Genomic DNA, 23,904 nt, shown 5'->3' on the forward strand with positions numbered 1-23,904 from the left:
CATTCTGTATCACAGCCAAAACCAAGTCACTGGATTATCAGTGCCGTGTTCTCTGGAATATTGCATCGTAGATTATTTGAACTCTGAGGAATGCGACTGAGTTCATTCAATGTTGGCTGCGGGCTGCTTGATCACGGCCTGATTCTGCCACTCTTGCTGACATTGGGTAGCATCAGAGGGCCTGATTCAAAGCCCAGTGAAGCCAATGGGAATCTTGCCCACTGCAATCATCACGACTGAGGATAGAAAAATCCTGGCTCTGCTGCTTTCACGGAATGAGTTCAACACAGGCCTGGAATCCTGAGGGTTTATACCAAGCCACCGTTCAACAGCAGTGGCACATGGATGCTGTTTGCATTGTTAAAGTGAAAAGAAAATGGCTGAAAATTTACAGTGAATTTACATTGTAAAAGCAAATACTTTGCTACTGGCTAGTCCCAAATGCCACTAGCACCTCCTGGAAGTTTTTTTGCATATTTCATTTGTAAGCAGATTATTTTGAAGAGATGTCATGTCCAGTCCTCCAGCATGATATGATTCTTTGGGGTTTTCTGGTTATACACTCTAATTTTACTCAGTCATTTCATTAGCTCAGACCTGTGCAGCCCTCTTTACTCACAGGTTTGGAATGAATTTCTTCATGCAAGTTTCATAGGGCTCTACTTGTGTGTTTTGATGATTCCCAAGCTGGGCATTTCTCCCCACGTGTAAGCTTTGGTTTTATACGTACTGCAGATCATAATCATCAATGTTTCATTCATCATAAATGTTTAATATTTATAAATGATTGATGTCCAGGTTTCCAAGCAAATAGATAGGACAGTGCTAATGAAGAATACATTTGCATGCATGTCTAACCTGCATTTGGAATATATGGGTTCAGTTTTGCTGTTGAGATGCACACCTATCGTACCATCATTAACAGGAGTTACACATGTGTGACCTATAGTGCGCATTATTGAGTTACAGGTCAAAATGTGGTTGTGGGTATAGGAATCCCAGATGTGACGTGTTTCATTCCTTTGAAGGGGACTAGCTTATTCTGGATTCCTTTTAACGTTGCTTTTCTAGTGCTTTTATGATGCAGCATGTTGCTGGATGTGCTTCAGTGACCCCCTGCAATCTCACTCATATATATTAATTCTCATTCTTTAAAATTGTCCTGGTTTGATAGTCTTGGGACTCAAAAGCAAAGTAGGACGCTTAATGCTTCGTGTATTTATCAAGACTCTTCAAGCTCAGCGGGATTTCATTAACAATTCTCCTGGCTGATCCCTGAGCACGCTTGTCTTGTGTTTGGCTCTGCAATACCATGGTATGCTCACATTGATTAGCCAATATGCACTTTACCAATAGATGGCACCATTGCTCTACACCGATGGCTCTAAAACATCAAGGGGTCAGTCGTTCAGTTGGCTCAGAAAGTGATCTGAGTTTGAAATCACGTGCAACCTGAAAAAACAAAACTCTACATTATAATGGGCAAAAGTCAGCACTTTGCAGAGGCCCAGTCCAGATCTCAGCAACACTCCTGTTGTCCAAAGGCCTTGATCCTGCAAAGACTCGGGCACATGCTTAACTTTAAGCACATGAATACTTTTTTGAGCCCTTGGGCTTCACATTTTCAAGCTTTTTTTGCCAGAAACATAAGGGCTAGAAACTTAATATTTTTTCAAATAAAAGCTCAGACTATCATGTGGCCACATGACTCCAAGAGCTGGGGCTTTAAGGAAAAATACCAAATATCATAAGACTCACAATACAATTGCAAGAATTGGTTATACACCTCTACCCTGATATAACGCGACCCGATATAACACGAATTCGGATATAACGCAGTAAAGCAGCACTCCGGGGGGACAGGGCTGCACACTCCGGTGGATCAAAGCAAGTTCGATATAACGTGGTGTCACCTATAACGCGGTAAGATTTTTTGGCTCCCGAGGACAGCATTGTATCGAGGTAGAGATGTACTGTGTTTCATGGGACTACTCCTGCATCTTGGAAGGGGATTAGACTAGATGACACCTGTGGTCTCTTCTAACCCTAAGGTTCTAGGATTCTACTCATGTGATTAAAGTCAAGCACATATATGTCTGCAAGATCGGGCCTTATTGTGATACAGAAGATTAAAATAAGTTTTAAAGTAAGTAGAATTTGTTGCAACTTATCTCTTTTATCAGACACACGGGCTCATTTAAGTACAAGAGGAGTAGCCAGGACTCCTGGATTTCCACCCTGACTGATTGTGTGTACTTGGGCAAGTTACTTGTGGCTTAGTGTTCCTACCTGAAAACTGAGTATAATTCTAACCTGCGTGACATGGTTTTGTGCGAAATTATGAACCTGATGCTGAAATTCAAAGGGAAGTTATGAGGCACACATATATATTTTAAATAAAACAAAGCAGGCAGTGGTGGTGGACAGGTGCTATTCTCCTTAACATTGTCACACAGCTGTATCTGCCCTGTGTTTGTCTTACACAACCCGCTAAGACTGATGGCTCCATGCACATCATATGGAGTGAGGTTTTAGCAGTGCTAGCCACAATCACCACTGAGGTCTATGTGAAGACCCAGGGAAAGTAGTACACTATTCACTACCAGGCCAGGTTTAATAGAGAAAATGGTTGAAATCCGTTCAGTCATTTTTAGTTACTGCTACTGTATTTAAAGTATGTTAGTGCACGGTAAACCTCCCCAGTGGGCTATCTGACTTTTACAATGTGTGATAGCAATGGCAAAAAAACCCACTGCAATAAATTAGATCCTCCAGGGAAAGGATACCCTAGCATGGAAGGATGGGTAAATAATTGATTGGCAGCCCTAATGTGCAGGTTCAAGACGGGTATTTGGCATTATTTCAAAGCTTATTCTAGCATTTCATTATTTCACCTGCTAATGCATTGGTGGGTCCCGGCTAGCATGGCCTAAGTTCTGTCCTCAGGGGCAAGTGTGATTTCAATGCACATCTGTGGAATGACAGAGTTTGAATTGCATCATTAGTCTGTCTGCAACTCATTCACAGACTTACCAGCAACTGAAAACAGCAGCAAGGTGCCATGTGCAGCAGCATAGAGGCCGCTTCCTGTTATGTCTTCTAGGTTTACAGTGTTTGGTAACTTAAGGCCAGGCAGCATGACTTACTCTGCAAATGTCATGAGACATTTAGTAAGCTAAAGCCAAGGGCAAAAGAAGGTTTGCTTGCATATTGGATTGAGAGCAACCTTGGTTCACCTTGTATCCAGCCGTCTCATGTGTTTATACATATTTTCAGGTTGGGGGGGTTGAGAAAAAACAGATTTCTGGCCAGTTTCTCAGAAGTGAGACCAATAGAATTTTGAGAAAAAGAAAAGACAAGTCAGGGGAGACACACATCCTTCCAGGGTCACACCCATACTGCACAGTGCGTTTCTATTGCAGCCACACCAATAACTGGTCTGGAGACTGTGGCACAGTGTTTATACGCTAAATGTGCTTTCTTGGTGGGAGCTTAGGTAATGGGTCTGTGCCAGACCCAGGATCTGAACACCTCTGAACTTCAGGGGACTTCAGATGTGGTGGCTTGAGCCCATCTCTTGTAGTATCCTGCTGGAACCCTCCCTTTCTGTGCACCACTCGTGCTCAGGGAAGAAATGGTAATAGGAGAGCTTGGGGCCTTTTCACTCATCTCCTTGTGCCCTTCCAAAACCAATAACTATTATTTAACCATGACACCCTCCCCACTCCAGAAATGTAAACTCTAAAACCCCAAATTTGATCATCCCCAAACAAAGGGAGAAGGAGTTGGATCCCAAACCTGGACCCTGATCCTAATGTTGCAGCTGACCTTCCTTTTCTATAAGGTGCTGATCTGATATCACTGAACTTTGAGGTTTCAAAATCTGGAGTAGGATTTTTCTGTATGGGCCTATCTCTAAGGAAAGGTAAAAATTAAATGCAGAATAACATGCACGCACACAGAGAGACCCGCTTTAAAAAATTAGGTCAGTAAAACAAAACAGCCTTGTATTATTTCTTTGTTTGTTTATTAATTTAATATTTATATCGCAATCTGTAACAGCCTGTCCCATAATCTGAAATGAGCAGTAGTGAGAAATGGTCACACTGTATAAAACTATTACCATTGTGAAACCTGTCCTAAATAGAGATGCCTGACTTTATAATGACACCTGTATAATTTATGACAATAAAATTGTTGATATTGAAATTGCCATATATTCAATGACAAAAACCTGTTTAAATCAACACCTTTTAAAGAGGTCTCCCCCTCCCTCTCTGGTTTTCTCCTTATTGTGAAGTTTGTTTTTGTAGGATTGCCCATGAGAACTGAACTGGAGGCATTGATTTATTTCTGCTTTTAAAAATTGACTGAATTTGTTTTTAAATAAAACAAACAAACAAACAAAAACCCCACATGCACACAATTATATGAACTTTGTAAATCAGTTTAGGGAAACAAAGTTAGTTTGTGTATTCTGCCCAGTTTGAAGGCTCGTCTAAACAGATAGTTTTTCTGCAACAACTTTCTCCCTTTAGAAGTTATTATTATACTTGAGTGCAAAATGCAAGTGAAAACTGAGAGACAGATTCTGCACCCTTTATTTGACATATCACCTTACTCGGCAATGGGATGATTGGCATGACTTCATATTAGGGTTTGATTGTTCCAGGCTTACTCACATTGGCAAGCACTTACACAAGTAGTTCCGTAGCTGTAAGTTCGGATGGGACAATCTGGCTGTAAGGGATCAGGTTGAATTCACAGTGTAAGGGGCTGTACAAAATGTAATCAACACAGGTCTAAGAGTTAGTCAAATCCCATTTATCGTGAAAGACTAAATGGTATTCACCCAAATCATTTAACTCCACCACTAAGCACTTAGAATTTCTGCTAAGCATCAATCAAACTCATTACAAATTGCAAACTAATTCAATCACAATCAAATGCCCCAACTTCTTCCTAGCCTGAACAGGGCTGTGTTGATTCATTTATTTTGATCTTTTTGCACGTATGTAATAGTACCTTCCAGGCTGATGATCTCAAAGCACTTCATAATCATTATTCACCCACCCCTCACACGGACAGCCATGAAGTAGGCAAAGATCCTCACACCATTTTACAAATGCTCAGGTAAAACAAAACTATGCAAAACAGGCAGATGCCATGGAAGTAGCATATGTTTTACCCATTGCACTCATGAGAGATCCTGTATTGACTCTAATATAAGTGGCCCCGTCATATATGTCAGTCCTCATGTGTAATGTGTATAAATACACCTCTACCTCGATATAACGCTGTCCTCGGGAGCCAAGAAATCTTACCGCGTTATAGGTGAAACCGCGTTATATTGAACTTGCTTTGATCCACCGGAGTGTGCAGCCCCGCCCCTCGGAGCGCTGCTTTACCGCGTTATATCCGAATTCGTGTTATATCGGGTCGTGTTATATCTGGGTAGAGGTGTATATAGGGTACTCTCCCTATATATGGAATATATATCCTACTGCTTCTTTCCACAAGGGAGAGGCACAGAAGGCCCACCCCTAAATTGAATACGGTCACTTGCTCAGTAGAGGCAGTGGGTGATGGTGACTTTTGTCAGTGAGAAGGCAAAGCTGATGCACAAAGGTGAACTCAGAGCCATTCACAGCAGCACATAAAGATCATGCAGATGTCTGATTCAAGTGAGGGAAACAAAATCCACCCTGAGGAGTTGCCATTGGTCAAAGGCAGAGCTGGGAATGTAACGCAGTCACCCTACATTCCAGTGCTCTGCTCCAACCAGTAGACACCACTCCATCTTTATAGCCTAATTCTTATTCCTGCCAATAGCACATGAACCAGAATAGTCTTAGTGTTTGGGCAAGATGCTGTATTTGAATAGCAGTTATAGTATTGCAATAAGCACTCTACAGTGTGGCGCCAATGGCGGTCGTGTCTCTGACCGGCTACCCAGGAGCTTGAAGGCATTTTGGTGCGCCGTCACATTCCAGACTTGCACTGAGGTTGTGGGGAAGATGCTGCCCATCGCGGGGGGACCGGTGGTAATTTGTGACCGGACGTCGGCGAACGGCAAAAGCAGAAACAGGCGGCATCTCGTAAGAAACAGTGTAGACACTGTTCATCACTCCAGCCTCTTGGTGGGTCCATTTTTTCATTAGTTGCTCAAAAAGGCCATAGTTGGTGGGTGGTTCTGGAACAAATAATGATGAAATGTCATAGTAATAGAAACAAATTCATGGCCACTAGGGTTTCCATAACACAGGGCACATGGGGTTAATTCAGAACTTTGTGACAATAGCGAGGACAGAATTCAGACCCTCTTCCTCCACGACCAGAGACCTTTACTCCTCAAGTGGAAGGAGAAGCACTGCAAGCTGTTGACAGTGGAGGAGCTATGACACACAGGCGAGCAGTTCCGAGTCCATCCAGTCGAGAACAGTGGTATATAGGCACACCCTCTGGTGCATAGAAAAGTTAGTGGAATTACATTTAATGTTTTAGTTCACAATTTTTCCTGAATAACTGAACCAAATTACTAGAATACGGGTAAAATTTTCTAAAGCACCTAAATGACTTAGGAGCCAAAGTGACTTAGACACTTGACGAGACTTACACTTCTAAGGCCCAGATCCTCAAAGGTATTTAGCCACTTAATTCCCATTCCTACATCAAAATGGGACTTAAGTTCCTAAGTCACTTAGGGACTTTTGTAAATTTTGCCCTGAAACCACAAGTGTATTAAGCAGATGCCCATTCAACCATAAGCATTTAAACTCAGAATGAAGCTTGGGGTACTTCAACACCCAAATTCAGAAGTTCCCGGCTTTAACCACTAGACAGGACATTAATGACTTTGTGCTTATGCAATGGGAAACTAACAGAGAGTCTACCCTGTCTGTTCATAACACTTAGCACTCAGTCTGAGGCACTTTTAATCTTCAAAGAATTTTACAACCAATCGGCCAAATTCTTCTAGCAGTTATACCAGCATTATTATCACTGGGAGTTGCACATGGGAGGAAAGTTTGGTCCATTAACTAAACTTCACTCCTCTCCTCTGTGGTGGAGAAGCATTATTAATTATGATTATTTATATTGTATAGATGGAAAAGCTAAGGCGCAGAGTGGGGAAGTCACTGGCCTAAGGGATACAGCAAGCCATTTGGAGACGAAAGGTTAGAATTTAGAGGTCTCTGGTTCCTGAAGCTTGAATGCTGACCACTAGACCAGACTGCTTCTCTGCCTGTGAGCAACTACCAGGATAACACTCAAAAGTACCGAAAATGGGGAAATCTGATTTCTCCGGGAGCCAGGCTAGCTTTTGTCCATTCCATCTGCGGAGCGGAGGCAACACAGGATTGTAGCCATGTCTGTTGTAATGATCATCGTACTGAGTTACTAAATTGCGGTTGCTCGGTTCTTCATGTTGCGTAAACAGATGCTGCTTTGGCAGGCCCTGTAAAGAGAGGTGCACGAAACCATATTGCTTGTACGGGCAGAGCATTTAAAAGGTGCTGGAGACTATTAGGTCAGATTGTGCCCCAGGTGATCTGGCAAATATGAGTCAGAACCCAATCCCCAACCAACCCCTTCTTTTGCGCTTGCAAAACAGGTACATATTTTGCAGCTTTGCACACACACACACACACACAGTCAGGCATTTGCAGGTGCAGTGAGGTATGCAATTGAAAAACTATGTTACTAAAGTATTGTGAGGCATTAAAACACACATACAGTACAGGTATCTGGAGGAAATAATCAAGGTGTCTGGGGATGAGGGCATTTTGCAGGAAGAGACGTAGAGGGTGGTGTTTGGGAAGAACTCTAACATTCTGGAGGATCTGGGCCCCATTGAGTGCAAATTCCTTTCCTGTTACATGGGGGTGCATTGGTGAGAAGAGGGACAAGGAGCCTCTTCCATGTTCACATCTGTGTTGCAGCAGTACAGGATCCGCTCCAGGCACCCTGCTGGGGGATGCCTTTCCTTAGGAAACATGTCCTATTCCCCCAGGGCTGGCTCCAAGTTTTTTGCTGTCCCAAGCAAAAAAAAATGTCCCGTGCCATCCCAGCCCCACCCCAACTCCGCCCCTTCCCCACCCGATTCCAACCCCTTTCCCAAATCCCTGGCCCCGCCTCCTCCCCTGGGCGCGCTGCATTTCCCCTCCTACCCCTCCCTCCCATCCCAGGCAAGCGGCGACGGGCTCAGGGGAGCAGGCGGCAGTGGAGCAGAGGTGAGCTAGGGGTGGGGGGAGCGGTTCCTCTGACCCCCCTCCCAGGGTTACTTCCTGCAGCCCTCCCCGCATCCCCCACCACCGCAGCTCACCTCGGCTCAGGGCCGGCTCCCGGCTTTTTGTGCCCCACGGGGAAAAAAAAAAGGAGCCGGAGTGCCGCCCCTTGTTACGTGCCGCCCCAAGCACATGCTTGGAGTGCTGGTGCCTAGAGCCGTCTCTGTATTCCCCCTGCACACATGTAGAGGTTAACAACAGCAACTGGGGGGAGCTGCAAGAAGCCTTGTGGGATTTGTATTCTCCCTCTTCCGCAAGACGTCCTGTCCTGAAGCAGCATGCGGGATGGCTCTGGGGGCCTTAACTTGCCCACTATCATTCTGTACCTTCCCCGGATACATACACACACACACACATTTGGGCAGGATTTTAATCTTAAATTTAATACATGCCTGTTTTGAATGCTGACATTTACAATCTTAACTCAGAGGTCTTGTCTCCATGGCCATGTAGTGCACGGCAAGCCAGGGTGTAAATCTAGAGCCCTCCAGGCTTCAGTTTCAAACAGCAGTAGATCAAAGCATACTACAGAACTTTTAGCACATGGTAGCAAAGTCCATATGGCCATTCAGATCCCAGTAGGCTGGTGCGCTGTAGATTCACATTCCAGTTTGCCGGGTACTAACTCTCTGTATAGTCAATCCCTGAGACCCCTATTTTTTTACTTACATCAAGTTTCTTCATAATGGTTCTCCTCACTGTTCGATCTATTCTGTGGTCAGGGAAGCGAATAAAGTCAGTCCCATAGATGCTGTTGCTGGGTTTCCCAGTGTCTTTTATAAACTAAAAGAGATCCAAAAGGAGACACTCGCTATGTAGCGATTATTCACACTGAAACAACTGGGAGAGATTTTCAAAGGCTCAACGTGCAATTAGGTGTCTTTTGTACAGGGACCACTCACTGTAAGCAAACACACTCTGCTTACAGTACTGCAGGTAAAAAACATTCTGCTTCATTCAACTATCTACAAACAGAATGGGGGAAAACACACACGAACTAAACAGGAACACAGCTCCAACCCATAGTACTCTGGTAACCCAGTTAATCCCTTAATAACCACTTTACTAGAGTGTCAAACTCCCATTGAGTTGGGTGACTCCCATGTGCCCTCGACAATGTCCCCCTTCGGCCTTCTGAAGATCAACGGAACAAATGAATTAAAATGAACAGATCTGGCAGATTTGCCCAGGGGCTCTCATTACAAAGGACCCCAAAGCCCCAACGCTAATGACTTCCTGGCTGCACTTGGGAGACACTTTTTGCTTGCAAAGGCCTACTCTGAAGACCTTGGCTCAGATGTTGCAATCAACCAGTAAAACCGGCCATTGTAAAAAGCCTGGGATGGTTCTTATGTGTAGACATTACAAGCTCACCAATGGCTTATTGCCACACTTTTTCACCTAGTGTAGGCTTAGCTACTGGAAGGAAAGGATCAACTTTTATTTTGATCAACTTTCATTTTGATCCTTGGTCCATCTACCACCCAGTGCAGGATTGTTCCCTACAGTATATCTTCTGGGATTTTGTCCAGTCTAGTTTTTAAAATCTCAAGTGGTGGGACCTCTTCCACTTCCCTTGGGAGATTATTTCATGGTCTAATACATCTCACTATCAGGAAGTGTTTCCTGATCTGCAACCTACATTTTCCCTTTTTCATTTCCTCCTATTTTATACCGCCAGGCAACACCCTAAATAATTCCTCTCCCTATATAATGTCTACACCCTTCAAATATCTCTTCCCATTGTGATCCCATCAGATCTCATAAGATAAGTGGTGTCAGGCTGAGTGCGAGTTTTGCTGCGATTCCAGGAAATAGTGGGGGGCTACCAGAAGGAGTTTGAGTGATTTTAAAAGGAGGCAGTTCTCTCTGAATCAATACTGAACCAACATCCAGAACAACTGTGGTCATTCCAGTCCCCATGGCACTTTTTATAAGGAGATTCGGCTGCTACTTGGAGCAGTTTGTTGAGGGAGAAGGGTAATCAGGTCTTTGTTGAACAGCGTTGTTGTGTGCTATTAAACAGCTGCGTGTTCCCACTCTGAGGTGGCTGCAGTTTAGTGGTGGGTATATATTCTTTGTATGTATTACAGTGGTGCGTTGGGACCACAGCCAAGATTAGGATCCCATTTTGCTATGTCCTCTACAAGCATAGAGTAAAGATAGTCCTGGTCTCAAAGAGCTTACAATGTAGGCTCTCTCTATATATATGTAATTTGTTCCATCTGTAAATTAATTTGACATAAATTGATATAAAAAGTGCCACTTAAATATAAGATCATTTCTACAGACCATATGTGTGGAAAGAGAGAGGCTGACTGTGAAGAACATAAACGATGCTAGTATGCTAAAGTAAAAGATCTAAAGTTTAAAAAAAAAAGGGTCTGAGGCAGTAAAACTTGAACGTGTTTATTTTCTTTATTTAAAATAGGGTATTGCTTCACCCCCAGGAAGAACATGTCTGACATGTCATTATGAAATAAGCTGTTTTCCTTATCAAAGAAAAGAGATTGCAGGGTTGGCTGCCTCGCTGTGAGAAACAGAGCTATGCTAAAGCAGAATTCAATAAAAATGAATAATACAAATCCTGAAATGAACATTATAAGGCATCTTTTACCCAATGACCGCATGGCACTTGACAGATTTTAGTAGCTGGTTACAAAGTGTATGTGCTAGTACAGGGTTGTCTGCACCCACCACTGAAATACAGCTGCCGCTGACTGGGATGCCTTTATACAGAACCTAATAACAATGCAAGACAAAGAGACAAAGAATCTCCTATCCACCTGAAAGCACTGGGGATGGGGAATCGGAAGTAGACAGAACTTAATTACACAACTGGAAGTGAACCAGAAAACTGGAGTGAACATACCTGGTCTTGGGAGAAGTGCCATGGGATCTTTAATAGCCCAAAGTTGTCAGGGCCACCACTTTATGTGTTGTCTGTAAGAACCTCTCCATCTACACCACATCCATCATGCTTGGGCATTGCTTTAGTAGTGGCTCAGTGGGAAGAGTACTCCCTCCTGACTAGAAATGGAAGCAGGCCAGTGAACTTTGTGGTCAAGGCACCCAAGGTTCTGCCTTTGTTTCTCTTTTGAGACAGGCCTGGATCCAAACTTCCCTAAGTCTGGTGGCTGATCATCTCCAGAGCATCAGGTCTGACCCTCTCTGTTCCCATTCTCCCTTTTCTTTTATCCCTTCTTACCCTTTTCCTCTCTTCCAACCAGTTTCCAATGAGCACTTTCGTGGAATACTCTGGTTTTATTTTCCAGCTGGGAAGGTACCATTCCTGCACATCCCTCTGAGACGTAAGCATGCTTCTTGAGTCTCAGCAGTACCCTTTCCCGTCCACTCCTGTAGTATCAATGGTTCCTCTGCCCTTCCCCTTCTGGGAGGTGAATGGTGGTTCTGTGTTCATGCAGCGGAGATCAGGCAGAACGGGATCTATGCTTCTCTCTGCTTGTGTGCAGGGTGAGCTAGTTAATGTGTGGAACTCCCCTGCCTTGGAATCTTTATTGTTTGCTGTCTCCATGGTGATCGTCAATGGATGCAAACACTCTCTAAGCAACAGCGGATCCTACTCCTAAGAGAGAGAGGCTCCTGCCGCATTGAAGATAAATGGAGTTTTGTTTCTGACTTCAATGGGAGCAGGGTTGGATCTTTACACTGTGCATAAGGTAATTTAAAAACAAAGTAGCCCAACAGTGCTGTACATTACAAAGACAGAGTACAAAGGACATAATTACTGGAGTTGAAATTTGGACAGGGCAATGGGTCTAGCTTTAAGGAATGCTTATAGAATTTAGTAGGGATACAGCAATAAGATTACTACAGAAATTAAGCAGGTTTTTGTAGAAATTACTCTAAACCTAAACCTAAAAAAAAAAAAATCGAACATGTTATCCTTTCTACAGAATTTTTTTAACCATCTTATAGAATTCGATAGCAGGGATATAATTAACTGCATTTTATAGGACGGTTCCCAGAAAGGTTGTGATTTCCTAATAGAGTCTTGTACATAAGGGGGAACATCGTTTACTCATAGAAGTGAAAGAGAAAACAGTGCAGGCAAATCATCAAGTGTGTTTCACTGTAGGGGAAGATTTTAGTTCCCTAATAGAATATGAGATTAAACTGATACAACACTGGATCTTATTGAAAAGTAGTGGAGCATTGTTAAATGGAAGCGCAGAAGCATCTCTGATGTTTCTGTAGAGGGATGTAGCAAAGATGTTTACTTCACGGCACCATGATTTTGGTGGGCACATTAGATGGACAACAATGATCTTTTTTCATGTTTCATTCTATTTACAGGTGTGGCACACTGGGCAAAATAAAAAGAGGTAATCATAAAATGTTTGGCTAATCTTTGTGTAATGCAGTATAAGTAATATTCTGCACTGAGATGAAAAATATTCCATGGTCCATAATGAACCCTTAAATTTGCAGAAGACAAAGGACCAAGGGTTTCACTACTGCAGCTGCATGTAAGTTGGATGCTGGTACCGCTCTCCAAAAGTACTGCAGTGCATAGACTTTGCATCATAATGTTGTGATGTAGGTGGCATGTACTTTTACTTACACACATAAGCACACACGCACCATATCTCTCCATGGAAGGATTAACAGTCAGGCCATAATTGAATCAAATGGGTCAAACCAGAAAATCAATTACAAATCTTCTTTAATATTTACTGATATTTATAAAGACAATAGCTTGCAGCATGATGCAAAAAAATCATTTAAAATATGTAAGTGTGTAATCAACATTCCACCCAGTAACAGAAGGGACTTCACACAAGCCTGTGAACTTCATCACCAACGGAAACCAGGTCATGGCAGCTCATCATGTGATATAAGATACTGTTCCTATAGATCTCTTCCCAGACTTTGGGGGCATATATGAAGACCAGAGGAAATATAAGACCCAATATTTGAGAAGATTGTTTTTATAAGCTTCTGAGAAAGTTTACAATGTTGTCCAGTCCCTTTTTTCCAGCGGGAAATGACAACCTGCCATTATCAAACAGGCTTATGATTCCATGGAATCCATTCTCAATGTGGTACCAGGTCACTGGCACACCGCCGTCCTCTAATCGCTTCTTGTATAACAGGGCGTCATCCCTTAGCACGTCATGCTCACAAGTCAAGATGAACGACTCAGGGAGCTGATGAACAACAGCATCTTCAGCGAGAAGTGGGGAAAAGGCTGGCTCACAAAAATTTCTAACTGCCTCATAAACTTCATTTGAGCATTCGATGGGCACCTTTGGTTTGTACCCGCTGACCTTAAATTCCTTAGGGATATTGTCTGCACTTAGCCATTTTCTAAACTTCAATTTTACATCTACAGGCATATGGGAACCCTCCAGGACATCTTCCAAAAATGACGCGTCCCCCTTGAGGTAGTGCAGAACATAAAAAGCCGTACGTTCCCTGAACAAGATGGGGACTGCACAGTTTTGCTGATATGAGGGCAAATTGAAGTCTATTGCCTGGAGGCATGGATAGATCAAGACCTGAGCATGCACCTTTGGAAGGTCTGATCTACTCACTAGTGTTTGGCAAACAGCAGCAGCAAGATTGCCCCCAGCACTGTCCCCACTAATGATAATACAGGCAGGATTCACTCCATAGTCTTCTGCAGTCTTCATAAAGTGTGTGGTAGCAGTGAGACAGTCCTCGTACTGTGCTGGGTACGTGTGCTCTGGCGCCAGACGATACCTAATATATCAACGAGTCAGTGATTATAAAAATGGAAAACAATCATTATTATTTGTTGGACATTTATTTGCTACAAACTCCTCCACTTTCAGCCCTCCTGTTGTTGTGCAGCCATGGACACCAATATTACCTCATAAACGTGCACCCGCCCTCCAAACGATCATTCCTATATTTGCAGATCACAGATAAACTATGACCAGCAGGGCCAAATGCTGAGGATTGTCTTCTGGTTAAGGCATTAGACTGAAACTCAGGAGAGCCGCGTTTGATTCCCAGCTGTGCCACGGACTCCTTGAGGGACCTTGGCTTAGTCATTTAATCTCTTTTTTTAATCCTCCGTTTCCCATCCGTACAATGGGGATTAATTATACTTGTTTTGTCTGTGTTATCTATTTAGATTGTGAGGTCTTTGGGATGGGGACAGTCTCTTACTGTCTTTGTATTGGGATCAGCATCATGCGACCCCAGTTTTGGTTGACGCCTATAATCATAATACTTAGCTCTTATAAGTGCTACTGTTATACAACAACAATATTTTTTACTGTTGGTGCTATGGAAATACAAATATTTCTTGTTTATTTCTTATTCAGGCAAAATTCCCATTTACCTCAAGGTCTCAATGGGAGTTTGCGGACTTAAGATGAAGATTTGGCTCAATATCTGACAACTTTATGCTAACTGCTGGGTGCAAGATAGATTTGCTTTTTATTAAAATGGTCTGATAACTTCTTTCCAGTTTTTTTCTTCCCCATCAGATGGAAAAAGGTGCTCATATACAGCAATCTTATTCTGGGTCTGTTCTGTTGAGCTCAGCACAAAAGCAGTGAAAAGCTGCAAAATCATAAAGTCAACTTGAGCATCTTGCTGAACCGCCTGGATTCTTGAAAATATAGTCCTCTGAGAAGGGGGGCACCCTAGAACAGTGCAGCTAGTGGCTATCACAATACAGAGTAACTAGTTCCTAGATCAGTGTTTCCCAAACTTGGGACGACACTTGTGTAGGGAAAGCCCCTGGCGGGCCGGGCCGATTTGTTTACCTGCCGCGTCCACAGGTCCGGCTGATCGCGGCTCCCACTGGCCGTGGTTCGCTGTTCTCGGCCAATGGGAGCTGCCGGAAGCGGCGGCCAGTATGTCCCTCGGTCTGCGTCGCTTCCAGCAGCTCCCATTGGCCTGGAGCAGCAAACCACGGCCAGTGGGAGCCACGATTGGCTGGACCTGCGGCTGGGGCAGGTAAACAAACGGGCCCAGCCCACCAGGGGCTTTCCCTAAACAAGTGGCGTCCCAAGTTTGAGAAACACTGTCCTAGATAATAGAAGTGAACCAGGCTCACTTACTCAACAGACACGACCACCGATTCACTTTCTCTGGCGATGTAGCGGCATACGGGTTCATAGGAATCTGGAAAACAAATGTTTTCATTGGTGCCTTGCTAGCGCTCTAAGGAGTAGCAACTCTATACCCTGTTAGCTCTCTGATGCATTTAAGGGAAATGACAATTCTCTCCTTTCCCCCATCTAAGTCCTGCTCTTCCCCACCCTTTACGCACTATCCCGGCTTCATTTCTCACTGTCCCCTTTGCTCATCATGATATCACACCTCTTTCCAAGCTGCCCCGCTGTCTGGAACAGCCATGTAATGTTCACCAAGTCTTCTCTTCTTGCAGCCAACATCTGCCAGAGTATGTGTGTATTTGTTGGTGAAGAGTCAAACCTCAAACCTTCTCCCAAATCTCAGGCCCAAACCAACTTCCCTTTGATGTTTGTAAAAACGGAGTGACTTTTTATCTTTATCCAGCATATTTTTTTCTGTTAAATATCTTACCAATGCTTCCAAACATCCAGCCTCCTCCATGAAAGTAGATGACCCCTCTCCTCCGGCCAGCAGAAGGCGTTCTAGGCTGGTAAATCCTCACTGGCACCTTCCCAAACTGCAGGTCCTTGATGAAGAGCTTTGGGTCCTCCCCTAATTTCTTTCCCCGTCGCATATAGCGGGTGAAGCGAAGTTGACTGCACAGACCCAGCTTCTCCAAAATCTTCCCCTGTTTAGCGTGAAAGAGACCAGGGATTCGCATAAAGAAACTCCATTCTCCTCGATAGGCATACGCTGTGCTCTCTTTGGAGAAACTAAGGCAGGATCAAAAGTCTGGAGCTCATACAGAAAAAAAATAATGAGTGTAGAGTTCCAGGCACTAGCACAATATGGATAAATAAAATAAAAATAACAACAGCAGCAGCACCACAGAGAAATGAAGTGCAGGCAATGTCTATGCAGCCATCTCCACACACTGCGTTATCACTGGTCCTCTGCCTTTACTGGAGAGTTTGGTCTCCTTAGGTTATTCAGTCCTTAGTTATTCTGCTAAGAGTGCCACCAAGGGAGCAGATAAGTAACAACTGTAGCAGTGGTTTTCTTGATATGGACACTCATCCACAAGGACTGAGAGAAGAGGTCACCAACCAGAATTCAGGCAACAATGATTTTTCATTATACCAGCAATTAGAAGCAAAGGATTCTACCATGTACCCCATTACCAATCACCTGGTCCGCCCTTAAAAAAAAGCAGGCTGAAAATCAAGCTGGCCCACAGAGTAATTTGCCATCCAAATGGTAGGTAAAAATAAGGAATGGATTCTAGTCTCTGTAACCAGTGTAGGAAATTAATGTTCCCAATGTAACAACCCTCACTGCACACTCACTCACTCACTTACAGGCTGTAAAAGAGATGGTCTATCCCCCATCCAAATCCATAGCCATGCTGAAATCACTTTAGAAATCTGACACAACCGATTGGCCCTACTGATCTGCATGTACGTTGTCAGTAATGTCTAGTCAGATGTCAGTCTGGCTTTTTCCTCCTTGTGGTTCAGTTTCTAGTTGATAACAGCAATAAAGTAATGCACATAGTTACTGTGACAGACTGTTTCCCAATGTTCACCACTTTTACAAGACCATGATAAATGTTGTACAAAATATGCCTTGTGAGGTATCATTTGAAAACTCATAATCTGCTGAACCTTATTGTCCTGATAAAATATGTGAATCAACATTGTATGTAAAGTTATAAGATTCTACTTTATAACATTGCTGTAACTTGCTCCAAGTTTAGAACAGCAGGCACAAACCAGTTCCTCAGAAACAAAAGACAAAGCAACATCAGGTGTCAACAAAGTCAAGTGGACCATCACCTAGCTAAGCAGCCATTCTTTGGCAGAAAGAAGGGCATGTGCGAGAATTTTACCTATTGACAATGGAACAACTGGGGGTTCCCATGTAAACAGACTGGCTGTCACCTGAACTCCAGCTGGAGATAATCCTCAAAGAGGGGAGAATAGCATAAGAAGAGACAACACACACAACACAAATTACCTCTCCTCTCTCTCCTCCATTCCTCTCTGCTCACAGCAGTAACAATGCCTGAAGAAACACTGAAGTGTGGGAGGAGTACTTGTCTGGAGGCTTCGAGCCAGTAAAGATTGTATAGTGCATATGGTGAGAAAAAACTTTTCTTTAACTCCATTTAGCTTGCTAACTTAGGTATTAGTTTATGGCTTATCTTTTTATTTTCTTTGTAACCAGTTCTGACTTTTATGCCTCATTACTGGTAATTACTTAAAATCTATCTTTCTGTAGTTAATAAATTTGTTTTATTGTTTTTTAGCTAAAGCAGTATGGTAGGATTGAAGTGTTTGGGAACCTCCACATGAGATAACAGGGCTGGTGCATATCATTTTCCACAGATGAAATGACGGACTTTCTATGAGCTTGTATTGTCCAGGGGGGTGCTGGGCAGTACAAGATGCACATTTCTGGGGGACAAGGCTGGGGCTGAGGATTTGCTGGTGTCACCTGGTGTCACTCCACAATACAATTCATGATTGGCTGGCCAGAGCATTCATGAAATTCACCTGGGAGTAATTTATATGCTAGACACTGTGTGGGAGCAGAACCACCAGTCATGGGTGGTGGGTGGAGCCTCCTTTCAGAGAGGCTAGCCACTGGCTCCACCCCTTCTACCCGTGCCCCCACCATGGCTGAAGCCACAAGCCCCGCCCCCCTGCAGCCATAGCCACAAGCCTCCCCCCACCCAGAGAAGCCCAGAGCAGTCCTCCTCCATCCAGAGGAGTCCTGGGCTGACCAGAGGAGCCCCAGGCTGGCCGAAGCCCCGAGCCCCCACCTCACCTGCCCAGAGATGCCCCGAGCCCCCCCCCCACACACACACACCTGGAGAAGCCCCAGGGCAGGCCTCCCCTTCCCAGACCCCAAGCCGCCCTGGGGAAAAGCGTCTCTTCCTGATGTTTTTGATATGCTCCATGCAGGTTCTGGGGCAGCTGAGGAGGCGATATTTGCTACTCAGCTTCCTGGGTTCCTCAACAATCTCTCTGGAGTCCGAAGAGATTACTGATGAACCTGGGAAGCTGCATACCACATACCGCCTCCTCAGCTACCCCGGAAGGAACCTTCCTGGGGCATGCTAAAGCAAAAACTTTGCTGCCAAACTCCGCAAGAGCCTCCCATGGCCTATTATACCCCCCCCCCACACACACACACACACCAGTAGTTGTTTCTTTCACAGCAAAGCAGTGTAAACGACACCCAAATTGGAGCACTGAGGGGACACAGTTGTTCAGCCATCCAGATTATACGATGGGGAATGTCACAGTTACATTAATAAAGAATGAGGAGAACATGAAACTCTCTGGGTTTGTGTACCCTTAGTAATGAGGCATGTTGTGTAAGTTATTTATTGTTTCTTATTTGCATCATGCCCAAAAAATTTTCTAGTCAGCTCACAGACCAGCGCTCACAATCTAGAATTGAAACATGACATAATGAGCGAACAAACAGGAAGTGGAGGACAGTTGGAATGGATGAAGTGAAGTAGTTTGGGCAGCCTTAATGACCAACCAACTGCTCCAAAGGCGAGTACAGTCAATGAGAGTCTTCCACGGACTTTGGATTGGGCTCCAAGTTTGTTTGCTTTTGTAAATTCCATTTTAATCATTTCACTTCCTGTGGGCTTCGCAAGCTTTAAGGCTTTAAGAGGGACTTAGATGAGGCAAGAGTGGTGGTTTGGTGGATACGTTTGGAATGGGCATCAAAGAGACCTGGAGATGTGTGGGTGAGAAGCAGACAAAGGAGGTGTCCAGTTCTGGATGCCACACTAGAGGAAGGTTGTGGATAAATAGGGGAGTAAAGAGGAGAGCAATAGAAATGATGTAAGGGTTAAAAAATCTGACCTATGAAGAAAAGTATATTTAATCTTGAGAAAAGAAGACTGACGGGGAGCCTGATAACAGTCTTCGGATATGTTAAGGGCTGTTATAAAAAAGAGGGTGATCAATTATTCTCCAAATCTACTGAAGTTAGGACAAGAAGTAATGGGCTTAATCTGCAGCAAAGGAGATTGTTTGGTTCTCTGGCCAAACCAAGAAATCAAATAAAAATTATTGTGGGTTGCCCCAAAACAAAAAAGTGTTGTTTTTTTAAAAATTGTCTGTTTTGGGTCCAACAAAATATTTTGTTTCAGTGCTGAGTTTTTTTAAATCCTGTTTAAAAAAAACAAATTTAGGCAAATTTGGATGCAAAAGTCATTTTGAAATGAAAATATTGAGACGGTTTGTTTTGAAAATGTTGAAATGTGGTATTTTGAATTTTTCAGTTTAATTTATTTGGCCAAAACTATTCCACAAATTTGTCAGATTCGCGAACGTGATTCAAAACTGCATTATTCAGCAAATACCATATTTGTCTGAAATTTTTTTGACTAGCTCTAGTTATGGGTAGAGTGACGGTATGAGCAAAGAAGTTAAAGGAGATCAGCTAGGAGAGGTATTGAGGGAAAGAATTGAAAGCAAGGGAAGAAAAAAACCTTGAATTTGCTACATAAAGGCATGAGGAATTAGCAGAGCCCTAATGCACTGTTTACAAGAATCAACAAGGGGTATAAGATGTAAGGGAAAATACCCTGAATGAATGTGACTGTGAGCCCAGTTCACTGGTGATTGTCTAATCTAGACCCAATGGGACTTTGTACCACAGATAATGTTAGCAGTGGGCAGTTATATCAGTGCAATTGTCCTTGAGCCTGGCAAGGTGACTTCTTCTGGGAGCGAGAGTGACATTAGCAGGCTAATGACACCAGAATAGTTTAATATTCAGTAACGTTAAGCTCTCAATATGAGGCTCATGGTTATGGTCCAAATGTGCTATATGGTATTGTTGACTCAAAACCATAACATATTATTTGGAATTTTATTGAAGCCATAACCCATTAAATTTGTTTCTTCCAAAAAAATGTAACGTGTCATGGTTTACTCCCTCTATGCCACTCTCAGACCCTATCATACATCTCAGGCACTTCAGAGCAATCATCTTCTGTCCTGTCCTCTTTTTTTCCTTTTCTTCTGATGCAAACTGCCTCACTTGATAACATCTGGGTATTTGTCACTTGCCTCTTGAGTCAGAAGATTATTAGCTCAGAATTTGGGCTCATTTCCACTACTAACACCGCAGTGTGTTAATTGAAATCAGAATTAGTTTAATAGGCAGCAGGTTTAAAACAAACAAAAAGTATGTCTCCACACAATGCCCAGGCAACCTGTGGAACTCATTGTCACAGGATGTTGTGAAGGCCAAAAGTATAACTGGATTAAAAAAAGTATTAGATAAGTTCATGGAGGAGAGGTCCATCAATGGCTGTCTTTTTCTGGACCATCTTCTGTTGGTGAAAGAGACAAGTTAGTGAGCTTACACAGAGCTCTTCTTCAGGTCTGGGCAAAGAGCTGTGTGTAATCTCGCAAGCTTGTCTCTTTCACCAACAGAAGTTGGTCCAATAAAAGATATAACCTCACCCAGCTTGTCTTTCTAATATCCTGGGGATAACACAGCGACAAAACTGCATGACTATCTCTCAGTAAAGTACTTACCTATGAAAGGCATTTTATTAAACTGGTAATGAATTTGCTTGTAAATAAATATGTTCCCTACACTTGACACTGAAGATAACCAAACTAAGCAGACTCTGTAGAGTAGTGATTTAAGTTCTGTAAGGCTCTGGTAACTTTAAAAAGCTTATACTCATGGTTTTGATTATATATAACCACTGGGTGACTTGATTTGTACAGTTGTATTTTCTAGATACCAAAACAATTGAAATAAAGCAACTGCAAACAATATTGTTGCCTCAGTATATGCATTGTTTTTTTAAATTATTCCCAGTTTAAAAATGTTCTAAACCCAGTCACTTATATTGCAGCATGTAAAGCCGACTTATTATAAAGCAGCCAGTGTATGGTTAATAAGAGAGACAGAGAACTGGATTTTCTGGTTTGGGAAGCTGGAAAATCCAGGACCCGGTTGTTAAAAATTCAAAACGACTCATTACATTCTTGTTGTGAACTGTAAGCACGCATTGTGTTACAGAATTCCACCCTATTTGGGCTATTACAACTGTAGATATTCCCAGCTGAGAAACAAGTATGTCTTTGTTTTGTTTTGCTTTTATTTTTAAATAATCTGAAGAGTTTATTTGTGGGGTGCATTTTACCCCTCTCCACACGACTGGCCAGCTAATAGAGGGGGCAGAGCCAGGGCTCTGGTTCCCACCTGTCCCCTTTGGTGAGCCACATGCCCTTGGGAGAGTAGGGCTGGAAGTGACCCTGCACTCCCCAGAATGCTGGGACTGCACTTCTGCCTGGCCCTGCGGCAGGCTCTGCATGTGGTGTGGAGCAAGGAAAGGTTCCTCACCGTGTGGTGTTGCCAAACGTCATGATTGTATCATGACTCTCACAACACAAGGTGTTTTGCTCAGCGCCCCTGCTCCTGAGATTCTGTGATTTCATGAGAATCTCAGCCTTTATTCAAAAACAAAGTTTCTAGCCCTCATGGTTGCAGAGAGAGTTGTAAACATGACCCGAGTGCAGCCTTAAAGGGTCTGGAACTGGGGGAGGGAATAAAAGCAGCCCAACATTTATCATCTTTTTAAAAAAAGGAAAAACTCATGATTTTTAGGGCCTGATTCATGATTTTTGAATCCTTTGGGGTGCACCCCACTAGGTACCACCTTACGAGCCAAGCAGAATCTGTCTGTACATGCACTACAAAGGTAAAGAGTCTAGATTTAGAGACTGCTTCCTAAGTACAGCCAAAAAGCATAAAAGTAGCATCCTATCTTCACCACAAGTAAATGCATCTGGCAGGATTCCTATTTCCGGCATTTGCATTATGCTTAGAGTGACATTTAAACACTCACCTAAGTACCCCACCTGTCAGAATCGGTAAACTCACCAGAACCGCTGTGCCAATCAAAATACTATGAACGATTCGGAGCCTTACAGGCTGGTCCACTCCAAGAGGGATTTCTGAGTTGGAGAGATCAAAATAAATTGTCCCCACGACTAACAATATGAAAGCAGCAACGAAAACTGCCAGTACTAACACCAGCAGTGCATAAACAAACTCCATTTCATGCAACGAGGCCGGACCTAGCCAGGAATCTGACTTTCGCTTGACTCCTGCGTTCTTTGATGTGTTACTTCCTGTTTCTGGAGCACCTCTGCCTGTAATCAGGCTGCACTAGGATGAATTTTCCCCTTCTCAGTTACAGGTCGTGCAAAGGCCTCTCGGTTAGTTAGCAAATGCTGCGGAGTCCTCAAGGTCTGGAACTGTAATATGTCAATGATTCTCACAGCTGTGCATATGCCAGTGTTGAGTCTGAACTTTTGATGAGCTTAAACTTAACCCAGACTTGATATCTCTGTCTGAACTTTTAATCAAAGCTCTGACCTGCGAACTACTCATGACACCCCCCTCCCCTTAAGTAGCCATCTCCCCTTTTCTCTTTTTGAATTTACATTTTAACCTGTTTTATCCTGTAGAATCTTGATTGATTATGCATGACCATTATGATCTGTTAATCACTTTGTTTACTTCTGTGTATAAATATTGATGCTCACCCCTAATAAACTTGTCACACTTACTCTGAAGCCTTTCAAGCTAAGGATAGTGTGAGCCCGTTGATCAACGAATTGGTGTCTGGTCTGTGACAGATTGTGAGCCCCATACCAACTCCGCACAAACTCGGGTGCTGGAGAGGTGAGTGAGGACTTGCTTTTTTACCTAACAATTTGGGGGCTCGTCCGGGATTTCCTTCTGGTGCGGTGCCTCTGTCCAGTGGTCAGACCACTCATATACGAATTGGCAGGCGCCACGGGAGATTTCTCCCAGCCAATTCAATATTGAGGGGTCATGTACTGGACAGCAGGGTAAACGCCAGTTGGAGGGCTCCTGTCAGACACCATGGGTCAAGGGACTAGCGTGCCTCTTGAGAGTCCGTTGGGGATTGTAAATAAGTTATGGAATGAAGGGAAACTCCCAGTACAGACAAGAATGTCTAGGAAGAAGTTGTACACACTGTGTGTAAGGAATTGGACTGGGTATACCGCGGTATTGGCCGACCCGGAGATGAGGTGGCCTTCGTATGGCTCTTTCGAACAGGCTGCCTTAAGAGGAGTAAGGAGCCAGATCGAAAAAGACCATCCGGGACAGTTATGTTACTGGTTTTGTTGGGACACAGCAGCAGAGCTGTGGAAATCTTTAAAAATTATGGCAGTCAGGTATTCTCCCGAGAGTGAACCCCCTCCATGTTATTTCGATGAAGGGTGTAAACCACGGCGTGTTTTGACTCGTCAGTTGGTCCCCACTGCACCTGCCCCTATTCCTCCGCAGGGGGACTCTCTCCAGGGCGCAGAGGGGAATCTGCAGGACTCCAGATCGGAATCTCTGCAGAGGGATAAGGGGGAAATGGAAGGGCACACCTTGGGAGAAGTAATTACTAGGCAAAAAAAATCAAGCAGATGCAGCAGGTTGCATACCCCTCCCCTGGGGACGC

The 23,904-nt window shown here is 43.6% G+C and overlaps 2 protein-coding genes across 2 annotated transcripts; both read right to left on the minus strand.

Moving 5' to 3' along the window:
- Nucleotides 1-4,025: 4,025 nt before the first annotated feature.
- CFAP107 (cilia and flagella associated protein 107) lies at nucleotides 4,026-12,857 on the minus strand. Its single transcript, XM_054009310.1, has 4 exons — nucleotides 11,497-12,857; nucleotides 8,958-9,071; nucleotides 7,282-7,459; nucleotides 4,026-6,193 (listed from the first exon to the last, which is right to left on the minus strand). The coding sequence occupies exons 1-4, from the start codon at nucleotides 11,605-11,607 to the stop codon at nucleotides 5,949-5,951; spliced, it is 648 nt and encodes a 215-aa protein (XP_053865285.1). The 5' UTR covers nucleotides 11,608-12,857; the 3' UTR covers nucleotides 4,026-5,948.
- A 101-nt stretch (nucleotides 12,858-12,958) lies between these two features.
- On the minus strand, nucleotides 12,959-22,974 carry LOC128826166 (arylacetamide deacetylase-like 4). Its single transcript, XM_054009309.1, has 4 exons — nucleotides 22,302-22,974; nucleotides 15,837-16,053; nucleotides 15,350-15,413; nucleotides 12,959-14,015 (listed from the first exon to the last, which is right to left on the minus strand). Exons 1-4 carry the CDS (start codon nucleotides 22,476-22,478, stop codon nucleotides 13,241-13,243), a joined length of 1,233 nt encoding a protein of 410 aa, XP_053865284.1. The 5' UTR covers nucleotides 22,479-22,974; the 3' UTR covers nucleotides 12,959-13,240.
- Nucleotides 22,975-23,904: the final 930 nt, after the last annotated feature.

This window comes from Malaclemys terrapin, chromosome 19 (genome assembly GCF_027887155.1).
Source record: "Malaclemys terrapin pileata isolate rMalTer1 chromosome 19, rMalTer1.hap1, whole genome shotgun sequence".
Taxonomy (NCBI): Eukaryota; Metazoa; Chordata; order Testudines; family Emydidae; genus Malaclemys; species Malaclemys terrapin.